Source organism: Prionailurus bengalensis, chromosome C1 (genome assembly GCF_016509475.1).
Source record: "Prionailurus bengalensis isolate Pbe53 chromosome C1, Fcat_Pben_1.1_paternal_pri, whole genome shotgun sequence".
NCBI lineage: Eukaryota > Metazoa > Chordata > Mammalia > Carnivora > Felidae > Prionailurus > Prionailurus bengalensis.
The window spans coordinates 57,832,709-57,857,213 of NC_057345.1; the positions used below are offsets into that span (position 1 = coordinate 57,832,709).

General features: G+C 35.4%; 1 protein-coding gene across 4 annotated transcripts in view; it reads left to right on the forward strand.

The window, feature by feature from the left end:
- The window catches only part of LRRC7 (leucine rich repeat containing 7), a 553,650-nt gene that overhangs the window by 131,627 nt on the left and 397,518 nt on the right, over positions 1 to 24,505 (forward strand). The window contains exon 2 of one of the 4 annotated variants that reach the window (XM_043575240.1): positions 13,341 to 13,416. The exons of the other annotated variants lie outside the window; for them this stretch is intronic. Coding sequence (XP_043431175.1) covers position 13,416 — 1 coding nt within the window. The 5' untranslated portion in view covers positions 13,341 to 13,415. The remainder of the gene's footprint in view (positions 1 to 13,340; positions 13,417 to 24,505) is intronic. 4 annotated transcript variants of the gene reach the window in all.

Here is a 24,505-nt window from a genome sequence, read left to right on the forward strand (position 1 = left end):
AAATAAAATTTTAAAATATATATTTATTTTAAAAAGATTACACATGGTTAAGACCACATAATTACTTTTTCTAGTTGTTTAATGCTTCAAAACAAAAGCAAATAAATCTTATTTTCCTTTGTTTCATAAAATTGGTGCTGTATTTTAAAATTTCAATGTTAAATCTAGACAAATTTTATATGGAAATATGAGAATTGAGAAGGTTATTTTTTAATCTTAAATTTGCACTTCTTAGCTTGTTTACCCAAGGATACCATAACTTTAGAGTCTTTTATGATAGCACACTAACTACATATTTATATACCTATGTAAGAATAAATTGAAATTTCTGATATGAGGGAATCATACAACAGATTATGTAAATGTTTCAGATCCTCAAGATGGTATAAATGTGTTTGTGTGTGTGTGTGCCTATGTCTCACGTGTATAATGCATATGGTAAAATCAACTTCATTGTGAGACTTGTTCTTTAACTAATGACACTGATTTATCACAAAAGACTATCAATATAAAAGTATAGAGGTAATCATGCATCTGACAATCACTTTTGTTTGATTTATCAAAAGTTCTTCCATTTCTTCTTAAACTTGAAAAAGTAAAGGACTTGGTTATGTTCTTATTTAGAGGTATTCTTGGTTAAAAGGTACATAAATCAACAAATTAACACCCTTTAAGAATTTAGGATCAGAATTAATGAGCTTCCTTGAAACTGACTACCAAAATTTGTAGCTTGTGCTTTTCCACTGTTGCCTTTCTTCCAGGAAGCAAAAAGATTCATTCAATGCCAGTCTTTTAAGAAGTTTTTTCTTTCTTTTCCTTTTTATGTTTTCTCTATTTTTTTACTTTTTTTAATTGTCCACAGAAAAATCAGACAGAATAATTTTCTTCCAATATGCAAATATCTGTAATAGCTAGAACTTCATTTAAACCTGATAGTTTATGGCACAAAAACAGACACATAGACCAATGGAATAGAATAGAAACCCCAGAACTAGACCCACAAACGTAGGGCCAACTCATCTTTGACAAAGCAGGAAAGAACATCCAATGGAAAAAAGACAGCCTCTTTAACAAATGGTGCTGGGAGAACTGGACAGCAACATGCAGAAGGTTGAAACTAGACCACTTTCTCACACCATTCACAAAAATAAACTCAAAATGGATAAAGGACCTAAATGTGAGACAGGAAACCATCAAAACCTTAGAGGAGAAAGCAGGAAAAGACCTCTCTGACCTCAGCCGCAGCAATCTCTTACTCGACACATCCCCAAAGGCAAGGGAATTAAAAGCAAAAGTGAATTACTGGGACCTTATGAAGATCAAAAGCTTCTGCACAGCAAAGGAAACAACCAACAAAACTAAAAGGCAACCAACGGAATGGGAAAAGATATTCGCAAATGACATATCGGACAAAGGGCTAGTATCCAAAATCTATAAAGAGCTCACCAAACTCCACACCCGAAAAACAAATAACCCAGTGAAGAAATGGGCAGAAAACATGAATAGACACTTCTCTAAAGAAGACATCCGGATGGCCAACAGGCACATGAAAAGATGTTCAGCGTCGCTCCTCATCAGGGAAATACAAATCAAAACCACACTCAGGTATCACCTCACGCCAGTCAGAGTGGCCAAAATGAACAACTCAGGAGACTATAGATGCTGGAGAGGATGTGGAGAAACAGGAACCCTCTTGCACTGTTGGTGGGAATGCAAATTGGTGCAGCCGCTCTGGAAAGCAGTGTGGAGGTTCCTCAGAAAATTAAAAATAGACCTACCCTATGACCCAGCAATAGCACTGCTAGGAATTTATCCAAGGGAGACAGGAGTACTGATGCATAGGGCCACTTGTACCCCAATGATCATAGCAGCACTCTCAACAATAGCCAAATTATGGAAAGAGCCTAAATGTCCATCAACTGATGAATGGATAAAGAAATTGTGGTTTATATACACAATGGAATATTACGTGGCAATGAGAAAAAATGAAATATGGCCTTTTGTAGCAACGTGGATGGAACTGGAGAGTGTGATGCTAAGTGAAATAAGCCATACAGAGAAAGACAGATACCATATGGTTTCACTCTTATGTGGATCCTGAGAAACTTACCAGGAACCCATGGGGGAGGGGAAGGAAAAAAAAAAAAAAAGAGGTTAGAATGGGAGAGAGCCAAAGCATAAGAGACTGTTAAAAACTGAGAACAAACTGAGGGTTGATGGGGCGTGGGAGGGAGGAGAGGGTGGGTGATGGGTATTGAGGAGGGCACCTTTTGGGATGAGCACTGGGTGTTGTATGGAAACCAATTTGTCAATAAATTTCATTAAAAAAAAAAAACCTGATAGTTTAGAAAACTTTTATAAGTAAACACGCATTAATATTTTAAAGGTACAAAAAAGAACAAAGTACGTTTTAGGAAGCCTTTGAAATCTATTTTGCAATTTGTGGAATTATTAAATCGAGTAAATTACCATAATTTTGGCTTTGGGCAACTTTAATTCCTCTATGCCTCTATTTCCTCATCTATAAAATGGGAAATATGGTACTGCTTCATAGTGACTTCTGTTATTGTGAGGTTTTAATATTATAGGAAGACTTTTCTGCACAGTCAAGAGTATTTATGGCTATTTGCAATTTTAAATTAATTTTTATTTTATAAGTTAAATTTTTTTACATTTAAACCTGGCTTTTCAGTACTTTTTTTAAAGCTAAACATACAAATCTTCCTCTATTTATAAATCTGGTACATTTTAACAATTAGTTTAAAACTTTATTATTTAAAATCTATTAAATTTTTAAAATATTTTTGTTTTCTTCATAAATCTAATACATTTTATGTTCCTCAATTATGTTCTTCAAGCTGTGATGTAACATGCAAAACCTCCCTAAGCACTTAAACCACTCTTGCAAATGTAATCAATTAAATGTATAAATGTAGTATATTTTAAGTTCTTTTAGGCATCACAGTACTATCGTTAACCAAGTAAATAAAATTCTCCTACACATTTCAAATAAACATCTATAGGGGCAGGAAACTTTCCCTTTCTTCCCCTGCAAGTGCTTTGTCTGGCCTGGTAATTAAATTGACATAGACAAATTAACAGGGGAAAAATGAATTTAATTTTGTAGACAAAAGAAAGGATAGACAAAGAATACATTTGTAAAGAACTGACAAAGAGGTTTGGGCTTAGGGTAGTAAATTAGTGAAGAAGTAACAAGATTTGTTTGTACTGCTTCCTGAGCCCTATAATTCCCTATTTTTGGGTGTAAGAAGACCTTCCACTCTTCTGGTCCAGTGAGGGTACCTTTCGCATGGGAAAATTTATTTCCTGCTTTCGGGAGACAAAGGAGAGTCGGAGCGTCTTTTTTGTACCAGCTGTTCTGAAGTAACTTTAATTCAAAATAATTAACATGCCAAAGTGGCATATTCTGTTCCCCATCACATTACAACTCAATAATTCATTTCTCATTTTGTTTGGAATCACATGTTCTTATGCCCTCATATGTCAATTTTTTTAAATATTATAAGCACTTTTAATGTCATTTATAAATTTTTCCTACGTTAAACTCAAAATTATGAATAGAAAGTGGTTTTCTTCATGATCTCAATTTTTAATTTGTAAATTTTCCCGGAATTAGAAGGACACTTTTACCCACTTCTTCTTACACAACTTTTACCATTCCAGTAATAACCCCAAACCTTAGTGTTTAAAATAGCAAAAATTTATTTTTCACTACCATTACACGTTGGCTACACACTGGCTGGGGCTCAGCTCTGCCTTCTCTTTGTTTCAGAATCTAGAAAGAAAAATGGAGCTTGTAGCTAGGGTTTGCCACAGACAGCACATAGCACGAGTAGTAGCACAAGCTGGTGTAAAGCTTTCCCATGGCTTATATTCTATTAGCCAAAGTGAGTCACATGGCCTGGGCTAACATTGCTGGAGCAGGAGCTATAATCCTCCCATGAGAGGAGGCACCTACAGGAGGAGCCTGATAGCATGGGAAAATGCTTCACGTATTTTGATCAATCAATGCATTCTACAACATCTTTCCTCAAAAAAAAAATTGGTTATATTATCACCTAGTTATTTCTTATATGAATTTTTACTCTAGTGCTCAGTTGCTTCTTTACTGCAAGACTGAATGTTAAATTATTTTCTTGCTTTTGTCAGGTCTTACAGCCATATTGATGACCTTGTCCTAAGGCTTAAATGAGATCATACAAATGAAAGCATCTATACATTCTTAGCAAATATAAGTAGGAATACATTGTGGGTATTTTTTTATTCTCTTATTTTTTGGCTTCATCCTTCCTGATTCTGTTTTGCTTGTATAGTTTATGGTTTTCGTTCAGGCCCAACTATCTAAAGCAAAATCACTTACCTATGCATGGATAAAAGGAATTTGCTATTCTATCATTAGTTACTTTGAGTTCCAGTCATTTTGGCCTCAGAAACAGTGTTGCATTCCACCAGCACTCACACCCTTCCTTTGGCTGCTCTAAATATTATATTTACATTCACTGAGCCTTTATTTTTTTTTTGAGAGAGAAAGAGAGAGTGCGTGTGTGTGCAAATGAGTAAGGGGCAGAGGGAGAGGAAGAGAGAATCCTAAGTAGGCCCCATGCCTAGTATAGAACCCAATGAGGCTTGATCCCACAATGCTCAGATCATGACTTGAGCTGAAATCAAGAATGGGACGCTTAACCAACTGAGCCATCCAGGCACCTCTCATTTAGCCTTTTATATTGGACTTTCTGGAGGCCAGATCACACTGTTTTCTCATATTAAGCTAGTTATTGACAATAAGCAGCCTGTAAGTCATTTTTACATGTGGCTTTAAGCAACATTTCATTCATCCTATAATGTATTTATGCACAATTTTTTTAAGACGCACGAATAATCTAACTAGCCAGATTATAGAAGGAATTGAAAGTTAGGCAGAGGAATTTAAATTTAATGATGCAGGAAATAGGAAATAATTGAATTTTCTGAGGCAAGAAATAGAAAAACAGCATGGTATCATTATCACAGTACGGGATTTTATGTCAGACCATCCTGGATTGGCATACTGTCACCACCAATATGGCCCTAGTATTCCCAGTTAGTAATGAAGATCATACTACCTACTTCATAGAGCTGTCATTCAATAATAGATTCAGCAAATACTGTGTTCCTACTTTGTACTAGATGTCTTTGAACAAAAAATGAACTTCATTATTGACCTTGTTATGCTCACATACTAGGGACAAATACAGAAATATATTGTGGGTCTCCTGGGTGGCTCAGTTGATTAAGCATCCGACTTCAGCTCAGGACATGATCTCATGGTTGGTTAGTGGGTTCGAGCCCCACGTTGGGCTCTGTGCTGACAGCTCAGAGCCTGGAGCCTGCTTCAGATTTTGTGTCTCCCTCTCTCTCTGCCCCTCCCCTGCTCACGTTCTGTCTCTCTCTCTCTTTCTCAAAAATAAACATTAAAGTTGTAATCATTTGATTTTAGTTTAAGAAAAAATAGTGAACAATTGTGATATAGGCTTAGAAGGAAAGGAACAAATGACAGAGAACTGGGGTTTGTATTTTTAAATTAAGTGATCAGGAAAAGCCTCTGTAAAATGGTGACATAATTCATATGTGGAATTTAAGAAACAAAACAGATGAACATAGGGGAAGGGAAGGAAAAGTAAGATAAAGATAAAAAAAGAAAGGGAGGCAAACCATAAGAGTCTCCTAAATACAGAGAACAAACTGAGGGTTGCTGGGGGGGTGGGGGGGATGGGCTAAATGGGAGATGGGCATTAAGGAGGGCACTTGTTGGGATGAGCACTGGGTATACTGAATTCTATTCCTGAAATTATTAATATACAATATGTTAACTAACTTGGATTTAAATAAACTTTAAAAATTAAAAAAATAAGAATAAACAAGAAAAAGGTTCTGTAGCTGCGGGGGACCCATCCATGTCCTCTTGATCCTTAACATTCTACTGTGTGCCCATGGTATCTAAGTGCAAACACTGTTGAATCCTCTTGAGAACATTCTTCTAGCAAATGTTCAGTGCAGCCTGGAAGTACATAGGAGTGGATGCCTCCCGGTGCAGATTCAGTCATTGACAGATGGGAGTGAGGGAATAAATAGCTTACCTTCCTCACCACCCACCCCATACCCACCTGACATATATTCCATACAGATACAGCTTAAGTTGCCCAGAGTGGCACTGGCTTCATTAAACACCACTTACTGGCTTTCTTCCCTTCCTTGTTTCACTTCTTTACTCTTAAACTGGTGTTTCATAGGATTGCCTCCTAAATAAAGCATTTATTCTCTAATCTATGCCTTATGCAGAATCTGCTGCAGGGGGAAACCAATCTGAGAGAAATATCATCTCTAGCCACTTAGGATAATATCTGTAACAGATTATGTACTCAGTAAATGCTAGTTCTCCGTTTCCTCACCCTTGTTCCCCCAAGTCAAGCATGCATGATGAAATGTTTTAGAAAGTCATCTCTAGACTTTATTATTGTTTTGGAGGTAGCTAAAGCTACAGTCCTAGAAACCAGTGAAGAAGCAGACAACAGCTTTAGGGCTGACAAAAAGCAATAAAACCCCAGTCAGGACAATGTGAGATGCCAGTAAAATGTAGTTACAATGGTCTGTTTATATTCTTTTGCATACTTTACTGCACATTATATACTCTGCTGGACTACGTGGTTCAATGGAATATTATAAGACAGTAGTGGCGCCATAAAGATACCACTGGGTAAAATATATATATCTATATATACATATATATAGATATATATATGTATATATAGATATAGATATAGATATAGATATAGATACATACACTTTAGGCCAATAAAAGTAGGCTGAGAGATCAGCAAAGCATTCTATAAGATTGGTCCGAGATTATCTGTCATACTAGGCTTGTCAGGTAGCAGTAGCAGTGGAAATGTGAAAGGACCTCTGATCTCCATCAGCACTCAAAGCTGCTATATATACAGTTGACCCTTCAGCAGTGTGGGGATTAGGGACACCAACTCCCCACTCCCATGCAGTCAAAAATCTGCATATAACTTTTGACTCTGCAAAAACCTAACTACTGTAGCCTACTGTTGAATTGAACCCTTATCAATAACATTAGTAGGGGTGCCTGGGTAGCTCAGTTAAGCGTCCGACTTTGGTTCAGGTCATGATCTCATGGCTTGTGAGTTTGGGCCCCACCTCGGGCTCTGTGCTGACAGCTCAAAGCCTGGAGACTGCTTCGGATTCTGTGTCTCCCTCTCTCTGCCCCTCCTCCCCTACACTCTGTCTCTCTTTCTCTCTCTCTCTCAAAAATAAATAAACATTAAATTTTTTTTAAAAAATAACATAAGGGGCGCCTGGGTGGCGCAGTTGGTTGAGCGTCCGACTTCAGCCAGGTCACGATCTCGCAGTGCGTGAGTTCGAGCCCCGCGTCAGGCTCTGGGCTGATGGCTTAGAGCTTGGAGCCTGTTTCTGATTCTGTGTCTCCCTCTCTCTCTGCCCCTCCCCCGTTCATGCTCTGTCTCTCTCTGTCCCAGAAATAAATAAACGTTGAAAAAAAAATTTTAAGAAATTTTAAAAAATTAATTTCCTACCAGGGCATACAACATCTGACCTGTCACCTCCTTATGTCTCAATCTATTCTTGGTTTACTCTCCTTCATGCTGATTAGGCTCAGGCATAGTGGCCATTATTTAGTTCCTCAAAGTATGCCACATGCATTAGTGTCTTTTTTAATGTTGATCTTTCTTCCTGGAATTTAATTATCAGCTGTTTACATAAAGAGGTCTCTCTCATTCCTTAGGTGTCTGCTTAATTGTCACCTTCTCAGTGAGGCCTTCCTTGACCACCTTATCTGAGATATATCAGTTATCTATTACCACAGTAATACTGCATAACAAACAACAAAATCTCAGTGGCAGGCAATAATGAACATTTTTTTAGCCCAAGTGTCTGGGGGTTGGCCGGGGAACTGTCAAGGCAGCCTGGGCTTCACTCAGTGCCTCTGCTGATTTGTTCATGCCTGGAGGTCAGATGGAAGTCAGCTGATCTCTGATGCTTCTGCTCTACAACTGTGCTCCATATATTTCTCATTTTCCTCCTGGGACCAGTGGGCTAATCTGAACATGTTCATTTTATAGTTTTTATACATGGCAGAGGTGTAACAGTATGAACAGAAACACATAAGGCCTTTAAAGGGCTGGAATCAGAACTGGTCCACCATTACTTGCACCTGTTCTATTGACTAGAGCAAGTCACAGAGCCAAACCCAGCATCGGTGGTTTATTCCTCCCATGGAAATAAGAGGGGTGGGAAGGGAACACAACTAAATACTTATGATCCAATATACTGCAAAAGGTCTTCTCTTTTTATTCCAGTTTAAAGTGCTCAGTTTATTACCTTCCAAGCAATTTTGGCTTTTTGTATTCCATTGTCTACTGTTTGTCTCACCTGTGAAATTTTATATTATATGAGAAAGGAAGAACAGACCATACTATGGTAACAAATTAAACCCCAAATATCAGCAGTTCTATGCTTGTCTATTCCTCCTCCTCCCTGAAGAGTTTAAGGGATTTGAAGAGGGGAGTAAATATAAAAGGAACACAAAGGCTTATAGTGATTCACAAGGCGCTGTCATATTGGTCTTTTTATTGGCCTTCAAAGTAATACATATACAGGGAAGAAACTTAAAGAATCTTGGTTTTATAAATTGAAATTCAATTAAAATCTAATAAAATGTATAAAATGTTCAGGGCATCTAAGTCACTGACTGATCACCGAGTCAGAGCCTTCCAGAAACTTCCAGATTGTGTCGAGTGCCCCGCCACCCCAGCTCCCGTAGCAAAATGTGTGCACTTCTAACATATCCTGTCTCAGTTTATACTTAAATCTGCTTTGGATCACTGCCCCTCGATGATCAGCTCTTCTAGGGTTTATTCATAATTTATCTGAGAGCCTACACAGGCAGGATATCTAGAAGGCCTTAGTCTCATACTGGAAATTCTGTTTTGCCCTCCGGTTTCTGAAAAGCCTTCATATCTGAACTTGCAGGCTCTTCTTTAAAGTCAAATGACGTACAGTGCCACTACTAAGACATCCTTTGCTCCACTCAGGTCTCACAAATCCAGTTTTAAGTGTATGGTCTCATGCTTTTTGGAAAGCCTTCCCCCTAGAATTCTTATAGGTTGATACTTGCAAGATGTGACAACAAATCCTGAGTTTGCTAAAGATACTGATGACCTTCAAAATACCTTCACTTGCTAAGGAGGGCTGTGATGAAATTCCTCCTACAACAGACTGTGGGTATTTAAAATTTGTTTTAACCTTGTAATTCAACCTAAGTTTGTTCCCTACCACATAAGTCTTTCCTGGGTTGATATTATCAAGTTTCTGTGATAAGCAGAGTCTGTACCTCATTAGCTCTGAGAACATTACTGGCATTAAATAGTTAATGACTATTAGTAATCACATCACAGAAACACTAAGAGAACATTAACCATGAGACAGAGTTAAACTTCTTAGCTAATTCAGTATCTATTTCACAGCATTCTTGACATTTCAAACCCTCTGAATTTTCATTTATCCAGTAGTAGTTGGAAACCTATGTCTAAAATTTTAGTGTTGTCAAGAATACCCACTGTGCCCTCTCGATACGAAAGGTTAATTTTAATGAACATTTAAACACTTATATTAGGCAATATCATTTAAATATAATTGAAATGTGAAGCTGGGAGTTGTAGTGCTTAGCATCCAAATCTGGCCTGTTTACTGCATAGTCATAGCTCAAAGGCTGTACCAGTACTTGTTAAATATTACAGCCTCTACAGAGTGAGACGCACTGGCTAGAGCATAACTGAATATAGACTTGCCCCCCCCCCCGCTGTATTTTAATTAGTAACCCATACTTTAAGGACTTTTCATATGCACTTTGTTCTTTTGAGTAGCAAGTTGAAGATGCAGGTCAGATTGGGGTTAGTGCAGCTCAGACTATCAAAAGATATGGACAGTTTGGGAAGAAAAGGGGTGTAATAAGGAGCACTAGCTAGTGATAATTAGCATCCATTTAATGCATAACATGGATTGTTTTTGTCATCCTTTACATACAGTTTAGGCACTGAGTGAGTAGGTTATATTGCAAGACTGTTGACTGAAAAACTGGAAACCAGAAATACCACAAAATGAGTGTACCCTGAAGCAAGAAACCTTCCAAAAGACTTGCACACAATGCTTCCATATGTAAGCTCTTGCACTAAGTCTTTTAAAATGGACTTTAACCTGGGGCTCAGGCACTTAGCCAAACATACAATGCACCAACTGGGGCTCAGGCACTTAGCCAAACATACAATGCACCAACTGGGACAGTGATAGTGCTGGGAAAAAAACAAACAGAAAACAAAAAACAAAACACACACACACACACACACACACACACACACACTGGAAAATTCTTTCTCTTTTAAGCATTTTAAGTTATTTAGTAAAAGGTTGCCATCAAGGCTGGTATGCTAGTCTCTATTATAACCAAAGAGTTCCTTTTTTCCCCTTCAACATCAGCTTTAAAAATGTGGTTTTATCTGTAACTAAGTATATTAGGTCATTTATAGAAGTAAAATAAAATACTGTGTTTAAAAGAGTGTGTGTCCTCCTAACATTGTTTCCATTTCCTGCTGAGTGTGCATGCCCAGCTAGCCATGGCAAGGCCCAATTCCAGTGATTTACAAATAACAAAAGCAAATCTACTCATTCTCAAAATAACGTAACTATATATTATACTATAATAATATAATGATATAACTATTATAATAGTATAGTATAGCATACTATACTATCGGATCATATAGTATAATAATATAACTGTAATAATAATATTAATAATTCAGACTTTTTTTCATTATATTGAAAGGGAATCTGCCTGAAGTAGAGGGACAATTTTTATTTCCAACAAAGTAGCAAGAAGAAAACAGAAAACAATAATATAATAATTTATTTTAAAGTATATATCACTTTTTAAGGCACTAGAATAGTATATTTTAAGCTTATAATTTAATTGTTACAATAAAACAAAATAATAGCAAAGACAGATCTCCTAAGTTGTATGCTTAGCTACTAGAAACTTACTTTACTTTATATTATTTTTTTAAAAACTATTTGTGAGACACTTAAGGTTAATTATTATCGCCGCTATATAGATAAAGAAGTTACAATAGATGATTCTAGTTTTCTAATCTAGACTCTAGACTATGTTAAATGGTATTGAATCAGACTGCATCTGTGTAGTTCTACAGAATTCAGTATACTATATTGCAGGCTGTAAGCATTTCATTATGTAACCTGTAATGGTGGTAGGTAAATCATTTTTAATTTTAGTATAAATGAAAAGACAAAAGTATTAAGAATAACTACAAAAATTGTTAATTTCTATTTCATTTCAATATTGCATTTATAATCAGAAAATTACTTTAGCCTAAACATATGGTTTGCTAAGCCTTATTTTAAAACCATGCATTTTATACAAGTAAATAATTGCATCAATTAAATAAACATAATCTCCAGCATTTTAATTGCTATTTATATATTTCATTACAGTTTTTATCTTCCGAAATATCTTTTAGAGTCTTAATTTCAAGAAGAGATTTTTTTGGTACCTGAATGTCACCATGTACAATTGGCTTTATTAAGCAGATCTTGAATATTTTCTTAGCCCTTTAATGCCCCTTTTCAAATTTTTTATTAGATAATTGTACTAAAATATCAATAAAGCTTTCTTTTATGACTCCTAAAACACACCAGGCTCTGCCTGACTCTGTGTCGACTAAATCCTTCTCTGTTCCACTGATAAATGGAGGTTCCATATGATGAGGTTTTTGGGGTGACAGTGGGGTTTGTGGGGTTCATGGGGTCTGGAGCTGATAGCCAAGAAAGAATTCTTGAAGATGTCATTGGTGCAAAAAGGTGATTTTATTGAAGCACGGGGATAGGACCTGTAAGTTGGAAGAGCTGCCCTCGGACCATGAGGAGACACTGGTTGTTGGGGGAGGTAAAGTCCAGGGGAAGTTTTCAGTGATATTTTCATATGCTAGACAAGACTCCCTGTATAGTGGAGGCTTAGCTATTGTCTAGCTTAGGGTTATTTTTTCCCTCTAGCAAAGTATTAGCATTAAGACAGTAGGGAGTTCCAGGAGAAATGTTTTATTCTGCCAGCCTCAAGTGTTTGTCAATGGGCTGCAGGTTAGAAGGAAATTTCGTTTTGTCTGCCATTTCCTTCTACTTTGGTTTCCCACATCACTATGGAGGGGTGATGGAGACTTAAGTCCTGCAGGACTATGATCTCTACCACTTAGCCATTTGTTTTTCTCCTTTCCTTTGTTCTTGGGCAGCCAGGAATATCACACATATCCCACCTGGGGGTAAGGGGTAGAGCCTTTGAGGCCTTTCAGCTTGCCTTAGGTTCCCTCATCGCCTTATAGTCCTGACTTACACATTTAATAATTATATCAAAATTCTTGGGTTTTATAAATATGAAGCCTTTACATTAAGTATTCAAACAAATAATTTCAAGGTGTCATTTTCTTCTTTATTTCCCCTGTCAACCATAGGTTGTAACATATCGAGTGCAAACTACAATACTAAATAAATGTGCGTATGTGCATTAATCTCATTAAAGTCACTTTAAAAAAATAAATGTGATTATTACAAATGCATATGGGTATTCTAGGCTGGGTTATTTTCATTGTACTATATCAAACACATTAAGCTATGAATATCCACACACGTAATAAGTGCCAGTGTCAAAGCACTTTGTTTTAATGATCACTGGGAATTACCAAATCAGGGTTGAAGGTGTAATAGTGAGAACATAAAACTTTATTCATTCAAAATAATTAGAGGAAAGGCAACTCTTACCTGTAAGAATCTAAATTATGAAATATTTTAAAAGAAATTCTGTTTCTGTAATTTTTAAAAACAAGGTAAAAATAACATTTCACATTTATTATGTAGTTATTAGGAATCAAACACACAAGGAAGAAAATCACTATACAAAGAATTTTCCTCGCAGAAACAGAATTGTTTTTAGAAGGAATATTGGACAATATTATCATTCTTTGTTCCACACTGAATTTATATATTCAAAGCTCAAATATTTAAAATGGTAGTGTTTGTGGAATTATTCTGATTTAAGATGTGTAATCTGACAATTAGAAAAACATCTGATTAAGCTCTTCACATTCCATTCTTGCTTATTATGTTCATTTAGATGCATTTGTCAATTTATAAGTACACTTAATTAAAATTTTTTAAATTTTCTTTTTTTTTTTTTAAAGGAGCCCGCTACATGAAAAAAATGCAAGTCAAAGTGGTCACAACCTAGAAGTCTGCAGAGACAGGAATAACTAGCAAGTAGATACTATGTTATTTTACTATGCTTAAGTATATAGAGTTCAGTAGTGTTCTGGGAATTTTACTCTATAATTACAAATAGCCTTGTAATTTTAAATTCATATTTAGTAGTATTTGTGTTAACTATATTACATCACAAAAATAGTTAGGAAGAAAATTGGTAACTATGGATTTCAGGAAACAGATTTTTGGTCAATAATAATGAAGTGATTTTGGTCAAAAAGATGAGTTTAAATATTGTATCTTTTCCTAGGTCTTATTTTTAGAGACCTAATTCAACAATATATTCCTTTCTGAAAAGACTGATAATCTCCCTGTATCTTGCAACACATTCAACCACTGTATAAATGTATTAATTCCTCTCCTAAACCATTAATAGGAATTATAATACAATCATGCTTTTAAGAAAGAGAATGAAGTTACATTCACTTTTGAAGGTTACATTTTAAAAGTTCAAGGTGATATCAAATGAAATCCAGACATAAAGCAGGAACTTTCCCTTCATCAGTACTCACTGACATTTTCAAGAAATGAAATAGGAGGTTCAATGATAAAAGCATGTAATGTTTGGATGAATGGATTTTAAAAAAGACTTAAGAATGTGGAAAGGGTAAATAAGATTATTTGAATGGCAACAAGAATCTTTGAAAATCTCATTGTTCCATATTAAAGTGTTTGAAGCTGATTCTTTCTCCTGAAATGCATCTTGGAGATTGTAATAGAATCAGAAAATGTTAAAACTAAACTCATTTTAGAAAGTATTTGCATCAAGTCTTTCATTGGTACGGATTAAGGAACTAAGTCTGCACTTAGAAACTGATTTTACATGTTAAAATTACACATATACACACACATAAACATATTTATATGCACATAAATACATAATATACATGTATTTTTCAGGATAATAATATAATTAGTTCTTAATTTAACAGATATTTTTCAATGGATGGTGATTAAGATATATCTGCAAAGAAAAATCTATAAGAAATTATGGCAGTATCCACAATCAAAACTTTTAGAAATTATATATGTATTTTAATTTAAAATCCTATAGTAGTAGAAATTTCTATAATTACAGACATCATTTAAAATTATATTTCAATTGCTTAACAGTACAGATTCCTAAAGAATTATATAAGCCAAAAAAATTTCTTCCCTTTCAGCCTTTTTGTTAAGGCTTTATAAATGATAAATCATGGTGGATAAACACCTCACATACAAATTATATCAAATGTTTATACAATTGAAACCACATATTTTGATAAGAAGAATGCTAAACAATAACTCAAAAAACACTTCAGAGATAAAAAAGCATGAATGAAAGCCTAATGAATCTGGTTTATAAACTTAGACTTTTTATCTTAGGATGTCATACAGTGATACAAGCTTACACTATAAGGTGTAAGAATTTTGAAATTCAAAATTCAGACTTTTGAATAGTTCAGTTGGGCTGTCTTTGTATTAAATTAGAGAAAATTCTGAAAATGGGTTTAGAAATGCCTTGGTAATAGTTAGCATCAATTTCAGCTCAGAAGGAAATGAAGAAGACTATAATTTAAAAGGAATTAAAGAACTTAAAAGAATTATTTTTAAAAAGAAAAACATCTGGAAGATGAGAGTCTGGTGGTGGGAGCCCAGGAAACTGACACTTGCTGGGGAACTTAGGACTCAAACTAAAGTGATGGCATTAGAGAGAGAGAGGAGGACTTTGATTTGAAACAATACCTTCTTCACTGGATTCTATAGGAACTTCATTTGGATGCATAGTGACCCCATTATTTGAAATCTGGAGCATTAAGAGAAGAGGAGTTTACCTTCAGTAAAAGATGTTAAAATGGTAACTTTAGTTCAGAATGTGAAGTTCAGGTGCCTGGAGCATATAGCAAAATGGGGACATCTCAGGGTTGGTGGAAATGCAGAACTGGAGGTAGGACTAGAAGATTTCTCTGAATAGACTCAGTGGTTGAAGCCACCAGGATTTCACCAGGCAGAAAACATGTACACAGTGGAAGGGGAATATTACCATAGGTATAGTTCCTAGGATCAATATTCAGTCATCAAAATTCTGCTTAGAGAAAGAGGAATCAGCCACAAAAACTGAGCAGTGGTCAGCAGTAAGAGGAAAACTGGCTTCCAGTATTTTGTTCTGTTTTTTAAAGAAACAAAAGCAGAAATATTCATAGAGGTTAGCCATGTCAAACGCTGCTGAGACGCCTTGGAGGAGGATGACTGAATGAGAAAAAACTTTTAGATATCTGTCAGTGCTTAGGAACCCCATGGAGATAATCCAACTTTGGAGGCCAGATGAATTTGTGAATCCTTTCCAATATAGCACCTTTATTCTTTACCTTATCTCCTTCATATATCAATCCCAATAATAGAATTATGTTTTTCAGATTTGTCTTGCATAGTCTCATATTTTTAACTCAGATTTGCTTATTCTCAGAGTATCATCATAACTCCCTGAAACTTCTGATTTGAATAGCTAATTCAACTTAATGTATTTTGGTTGAAGAACTCTTTCTTACAGGGTAATCCTATCAATTATATATGGCCCATTATTATTTCATGTAGTAATCTCATAAATGATTTCCCATTGTAGGCTGACAAATACTCCATTTGCCACTGTCAGGAAAAACCCAGTCCTTCTCCTGTGTTCCTTCTTTGCTCTCACATGACTGCCGTTCTCACAACAATTCTAACATGTCTGTCTTTCATTTCTTCCTACATGTCTTGTAGCCCCTGGAAGCCACCATTCTACTTTATCTGAATTTGACTACTCTAGAAACTTCATATAAGTGGGATCCTATGGTATTTGTACTTTTGTGATTGGCTTATTTCATTCAACATTAATGTCCTTCAGTTTTGCACATGTTGTAGCATATGTCAGAATCCTCTTCCTTTTAATATGGAATAATATTCCATTTCACGTATATACCACATATTGTTTACCCATTCATCTGTTGATGAATACTTGGGTCGCTTCCACTTTTTGACTATTGTGATTATTGCTGCTATGAACATAGGTGTGCAAGTATCTCTTTAAACCCAAGCCTTCAATACTTTTTGGGTATATATCCAGAAGTGGAATTGCTGGATTATATGATAATTCTGTTTTTAGTTTTCTGAGGAATTGCCGTATTGTTTTCCATAGTGGCTGCACCATTTTACATTCCCACCAATGGTGCAAAAAGCAAGCCAGTTTTTCTACATCTGAGCTAACACCTGTTTGTGTGTGAGTGTGTGTGAGTGTGCCTGTGTGTGCGTGTGATGGTAGCCATCTTAATGGATATGAAATGATATCTTATTGTAGTTTCAATTTCCATTTATCCTTTAATGAGTGCTTTAATGAGCATCTTTTCATGTGCTTATTGCCTTTTGTACATCTTTGGATAAATGTCAGTTCAAATCCTTTGCCTAATTTTTAATTGAGCTGGTTTGGGTTGTTGTTATAGCCTTTTAAGATTTTCTCTTCATTTTTTTTTTTTTATTTTCAGCAATTTGATTATGATACACCCAGGGGTGGTTTTCTTTTCAGTCTTTTTCCCATAGTTTACAGATTTTCCTGGGCTAGAGCTTTTCATCAAATTTGTAATATACTTAGTCATCATCTTTGTAAGTACTGTTCCAATCTCATTCTTTCTTTCTTCTTTATGGGACTTTAGTTATATAGGTCTCTCCACTGTGCCCACATTTCTCTTGTACTCTATCCTTTATTTTATATTCTTTTTCTCTCTAATTGGGTACTGTCTATTGATCTGTTTTCCAGCTCATTATCCAATTTCTAATATGATTTTTTTTAATTTTTTAATGTTTATTTATTTTTGAGAGAAAGAGACAGAGCGTGAGGGGGAGAGGGACAGCGAGAGAGGGAGACACAGAATCGGAAGCAGGCTCCAGGCTCCAAGCTGTCAGCACACAGCCTGTCACAGGGCTCGAACTCACTGTGATGAGATCATGACCTGAGCCGAAGTCGGATGCTCAACCGACTGAGCCACCCAGGCGCCCTCTAATATGATTTTTAAAATATTTGTTAAATTCTGAACTTCAGAGATTATGTTTTTCAATTACAGAACATCTATTGGATCTGCTTTTATAAATTCTAATTATCTGGAGAAATTTTATTTCTATTCATCTGATCTATCATGTCCATCTTTTCCACTGTGTTCATGAACATATCAATTGTAGTTATTCTGAAGTTCTTGTCCATAATACCGTGATCACCTGCAAATCTATTTTTAGTGTCTGTTTATTCCCTTATACTTTGGCCATTATGAACCTACCTTTTTAAGTAATTTTTTATTAAATGCCAGACATGGAGTATGAAAACTTTTAGAGTCACCAGGTGATAATATCCTGGCAAGTAAAGCAGAAAAAAATATTCCACCTAATTTTTTTCAGGGATTAAAATGAGTAGAGGCTGAATGCTTCAGTCTGTCTCTGGTTGCTTCCTTTTCTGAAGCATAGCCCTCTAGGATTTTCAACTGAAATCTTGGAGTGTTTACTATGATTCTTGCCCCTCATGAATTTGTTGATAAGGCAGGACATTTTGCTCTGTGTTTTAGACATTTTTATCTAAAACTCTAGTGTTCTGTGTCACGAAGCATCAAAATATACCAATGACTCTCTCTCAAAGGGGAGTATACATTTAAGGTTCCTCAATTCTCCAATGTTTACATTAGGCTTTCCAGACCACCCAAAGCTGTTATCTGTCTTTCCCCAGTTGTGGCCCTCTGATCAAACTAAACCCAGATTATCAGACTCTAAATTCTATCATAGAATTGGCAAATGCTTCCAGAGAAAGGAGATGAGCTGGGCATCAAAAGTTCCTTTCTTTTTGGTTCTCCCCACTTTGAAAACTTACCCAAGTAACTAGCTTTGTTGCTTCCTCAGCTCTTTTAATCATTAAAGCAGATGTTTACATTTACATGGGTTTTCCAGTTTCTCTCTCTAGAAGCATTGATGCTGCAAAAAAACACTTTGTGTGCCTTGTTTTTGTGTATCGTGGAAACTTTTACATGTCAACTAGCATAGATTAATGTCTTTTTTCATTTCTTCTTCTTTTTTCTGTTAGAATTTTTTCTAAAGTAGACTTTTGGGTTTTTTTAGAGCAGTTTTAGGTTTACAGCAAAATTAAGTGGAAACTACAGAGAATTCCCATATATCACCTGACCCTGCACATGCATAGCCCCCATACCATCAACACACCTCACCAGAGTGGTACATTTGTTACAATCAATGTTGACATATTATTATCACCCAAAGTCCATAGTTTACATTAGGCTTCACTCCTGCTGTACATTCTGTGGATTTGGACAAATGTATGATGACATTCATCATTATAGTATTACACAGAATAGTTTCACTCCCCTAAAAATCCTCTGTCCTGCATCCCTCCTAATCCCTGACAACTGCTGACCTTTTTACATAACTACAGTTTTACCTTTTTTAGAATGTCATATAGTTGAAATCAAACAGTATGTAGCCTTTTCAGATTGGCTTCTTTCACTTAATAATATGCATTTATATTTCCTGAATATCTTTTTGTGACTTGATAGATAATTTTTTCTAGCACTGAATAATATTTCATTGTACAGATGTACTGTAGTTTATTTATCCATTCATAATGTAATCTTTTTAACAGTTGTATTAGATTCTATAATATCTGGGTACATTTTATTAAACAATCCCCTACTCGGGGATGATTTACTCTATTTCCAGTTTTTCCCTCTTAGTATAATGGTATATGAGCTAACTTGAATATATCCCCATTTATTTACTTGTGTTTCCAAGGGGGAACATACCCAGATATAAGCTTGGTAGGACATAAATACACTTTACATTTGTAAATTTGTACATATATAATTTTTAAATTATATTATTTTACTTTTATATAGGACATAGATTTTAAATCATTTCATTGTGATAAAATACACATAACATAAAATTTACCATGTTTAAGTATACAGTTCACTTGGCACTAAGTACATTAGCATTGTTGTACATCAATGTAACTGGTATTGTCAGTTTCTTATATAGACTTCCAGAGATATCTCTCCAATATATAATAAGCCTATGTATACACACATACATATTTTTTCTTTCTTTTCCTTAGATTATGGCATTTTTTCCCCAGTAAGGAGAAAATATAAGACATAATTTCATATTTGTTTTTAGAAAACTTGCTTATTTTATTTTCATTTTTTAAAAACTCCTAAATAGCACATTTGTGTGGATTTATATAACTCCCAGTCTTTTGCTATCACAAAAAGCTACTCTAAATGATCATATGCATAGCTTATTTTGCATCTATGCAAGCTTATCATAAGAAGAGTGGAATTGCTATATACAATGTCATGCCTTTTTGTAATTTTGGTAGAATTTGTAAAATTGACCTGCATAGGGCTTATTCCAGTTTTTACCATTATCCATAATGTGGTGCACATGACTTTCTATATTTAATAGGTGAATATTGTACTCAAAGCTACAGTGATTTATAGTGTCACAGATATGTTAACATCCTTTCCCACATTGCTACTCAGAAATAAGTCATAATCACCGTTTTCTTATTTTTCTCATTCTACTGGATATAAAGTAATATCTGAATTACCTCAGGTTATTCTTTCCTGACTACTAGAGAGATGAACCATTGTTTCATATGTATATTAGTCACATGCTCCTCTGCAATTTGTATATTGAGATTTTTGCCTACCTTTGTATTGTGTTGGCTTTTTCTTATCACTTTGTAACTGATCTTTTTATATTATATATACGAGCCCTTTTTTCTTTCATATATATTGCAAATATTTTCATCACCTGAGGTGTGATTTTAGTGTATGGGGAAAATACATTTTTTCTTTGTTGGTAGAATTAATTCTTTTTTTGCTATAATACTTCTATAGATAATTTATGTTGGTATTTATTTCTTTAGAAGCAGTTGGGAATTTCTTATAGATTATGACAGGAAGTCTGTCTTCTTGAATTATTTTATTATTTTAATCTTAATTCACTTGTGATAATCAAAGAGTTTTTACAATTATGGAACATTTTATATTTAATGTGGAATACAAAGATGATTTCAGACTTAAAAATTTGTTTTTATTTTATATGCAGAGAGCAAGTGCAAGCTGGAGGGAGGGGCAGAGGGAGAGAGAGAGACAGAAAGAGAGAGAGAAACAGAGAGAGAGACAGAGAGACAGAGAGAATCTTAAGCAGGCTCTACGTTCAGTGCAGAGCTCAGTGCATGGTTCAATCCCATGACCTGGGATCATGACCTGAACCGAAATCAAGAGTTGGACACACAACAGACTAAGCCACCCAAGCACCCGTAAAGATGATTTCATACTTTTATAGCAGCTATCCTGAAAATGTTATTTTATAGATAAGAGATGTCAAATAAATGAGAGATAGTAAACCTCATCTGAGACTTACTGGGTTAACAGAAAAAAAGTACCACAAAATGCCAAGATGGGGAGAAGAGTATTGGTGTTTTTTGTTTCAGTTTTTGACACTACATAAGTTGCCAAAAGTCCTTGGGTTCTCTCTTATTTATCTCCATGTTTTATTGGCTAGTTGCCACAAAGTTTTAGGAAGATCACTGGGAATTAAAGCTTTCTTCTTATCATTATTCATCTTATGTGATATTTAGAGTCCCCTATTCTTTTCAAGTTACGGTGTTAGATATGCACCAAGGGGTAACAAAGATGTCTACGCCATGAAGGCTGCAGGGTCTAGTGGCTGAAGTCCATGTTCTGGAGTTGAATTATCTACTTTAAAGTCCAGCACTTCCACTTAAAGCTGTATAAAATAGAGCACATTCTTTAATTTTCCATTGTTTCTGTTTCCTCATTTGAAAAAAAAAGACATAATAATCGCATTTGCCTCATAAGATTGCCTAGGTGTTGGGAATGAAGCAGCAAATGAAAATGACAGAACCCATTCCTTATAAATGAGGAACTTTGAGCTATTCATGTAAAATTTAAATTTGAGAACAGTATAAGAAATAGATTGGCATAAGAAGCAACAGAATACATGACGCATAGCAAGCACATAATATGCAAATAAAGAAAAAAGAAACAAACAGAAGAAACAGACTTAAATATAGAGAACAAACTGGTGGTTGCCAGAGGGAAGGTGGGTAAGAGGATGGGTAAAATTGGTGAAGGAGATTGAGTACACTTATTGTGATGAGCACTGAGTAATGAGTAGAATTGTTGAGTCATTATATTGAATGAAACTAGTATAACATTGTATATTAATTATACTTGAATTAAAAACCCCCAAAATCAATAAATAACAAAATAAAAATAAAACAAAAATAAAATAACGTGTTTGAGTCAATAAATATAAACCAAATTAAACAAATTTATTTCAAAGGAAAGCATATTTAAAGCAGAATTTGTATTCAAACCTTAACCTATTCTAAACTATTTTGAAAAAAGTTTTCATTTATAGTTTGTAAAGGAAAATATAACGTTAGAAAATTATACCCCAAAAAGGACAAATTTATGTTATTTTTAAATAGGATTTATTTATTCAACCAATATTTATTGAGCATATACTACAAGCTTCACCCTATTCTAAGTGCTGGGGTTACAGCAATAAATAAAATATGAAATCCACATTCTCTTGAGTGTGTGCGTCTTGCACAAAGGAGTGATCGTTTAGGCCTATGAATTTGGAACACAAATCCTGAGAATTGTGCGACATATGGATTGGAATAGGGAGAAACAGGAGATGTAGGAATCACTCAAGATGCCATGTCTCTTTTGAGGTGAGAAGTCAGAGGTCTATACTTATAAATGGCAGAGAGACTTACAAAAATTATACAATAATGTTACTGAATTTTTGTAAATAAAATCATTTCAATGTACAATGAGGATTTGCTATTTTTAAATAAATCCTCTTCAACTGTTTTCACAAATAATTATGTATTCCTTTATTTGGTTTATATATTTGGTTCCCTTAAAAATGTAGTAAGCCTATACTACAAAAACAAAAACAAAAACAAAAACAAAAAACAAAAAACTAACCTAAACCACCTCCAAGTCAATATCTTACTGAAAGTGTATCAGTCATGTTTGCTAGAAATTTAAAATAATTTAATATGGTTTATTTGAGAATAACCTAAAATTGAAAAACAGCTGTTACAGATTACAGATGGCATCTATAGGGACAGATATTTAAAATATAAAAGATGAAATTGATGCCATCATTCTTTAAATCCTATAATATCTGTATATAACTTAGATGTCAAAAGGTTTTGAATATTATGAGAGGAAAGAAGTCACTAAATGCTGGGGTAAGCCACAAAATAGTGATCATAGGAGAGGGAAGCTATAGGGAAGCAGTGAAGTTGATACAAATCGTACTTGACTGTCAAGGCCACGATAAGCAGAGAGAGACTATGACCAGGTGCATACCCCAGGCTCCTGGCCAGATGTGTGCTGCTCTGGGGATCTCTGCATGAACCAGCAACTGGCTTCTGCACCCTGAGGTGTTCTGATGCCAGGTGAATGAGTTCCCAGTGCTGCCATGTCTATCTGACTTTATACCTAATTATCTGTGCTGAACGAAGAGCCCACTTCCTACCTGTGGTCTGGTTGAGCAGTTTTTAGCTGGAATTTAGAAACTGAGTTGAGTTGTTTAAAGCATAGCTGGAGCAATAAACCTAGAGAGGAGAGGAAGGGCAGAAGGGAGAGAACATGACATTTATTGAGTAACTTTTATGTAGTCCAAGTACATTTATACACACATTTTCTCACTTAGCCCTCATGATATCTCTATAAGAGAGTTGAGGAACTGAGCTGCAGAGAAGTTAGTTAAGTGACTTTTCACGGTTACCACAGTTAACTAAAGGGATAATCAGCATCACAGTCTATTTCTATATGACTCAAAGGACCATTCCCTTTCTACTGTATTGCCAGCAAGAAAGTTTGCATGAGAGAAATTGGATGGAGAGAACATCATAAAATTTCATAACCATTATAAAACTGTGTAGAGTCATAGGTTTATGAAATAGAAATGGAACAAGTCCTTCTTAAAGCAACAACAATGGGACAGTGACAGTGGCAGTAAGCATTGAAGCATTGAAGCATTGAATGTGGTACCTCTGGTCATAGTGTGAAGGGTAAACTGGTGGGGATCATGGAGGTAGAAGAATGTCTATTGGGAGCAGCCATATAATATCCAGGGACCAATACCTAGTGGGTTTCTGAAATATAGGACAGAGATCTGAGCTAAATATTTGGATTCAGAAGGTTTTACTATGAAGATGGGGACTAAAGCCAAGAGTGTATATGAGATTTCCCAAGAAAAAGTACAAAGCAAAGTAAGAGGAGTACTGAAAGAAAAACTTGAGTTAAAACCAAAAGCAAAAATGGAAAATGCTTAAAGAAGTAGGAGGATAACCAGGGTAAAGCAGTTACATGTAAGCAAGAGTATAAAGAATGCTAAGGGAAAGACAATGATCAACAGTTAGATAAAAACTACAAGGTTTAAGGGTTCATGGAATCTGGCGGTTAAGATAGTGTTGAGGACCTGTGGAGGACTTTATAATTCTGTAGAATAAGGAATCAAATGTGTCATAGATTGGGCTCCTTGGAAATGGGATCTAAGGATAAGGATAAGGATTATTGGGGAGTGTTGAGTAGAAAGAGAAATTAACTACAGTGAGGTAGTAACAGAGGCTTCGACAGAGCCTATTTGTAGCACTGGAGCTGGGGAAGCCCTTCATAATTATGCCAAAGTGAGAAAAGGTGGCTGGGATTTTAAACCAGCATGCACCAGTTATCAGAGGAGTATAACCTGGGCAAGATAATCCACTTCAGTAAAAGGCAGTGCCAGAGAGGAATGCACCTGTGAGCCATTAACAGGCAGCCTTCCAGCAGCTGGGAGAATGAATGGTTCCATCCACAACCGGATCTGGGTTGGGCAGCCACCTCACAGCATCGGAGAAGAGAGTGGGGAAAGGAATAGGAAGTGCTAAGCTTCTATTTTATTTTATTTTTTAAATGTTTATTATTTATTTTTGAGAGAGAGAGAGAGAGCATGAGCAGGGAAGGGGCAGAGAGAGAGAGGGAGACAG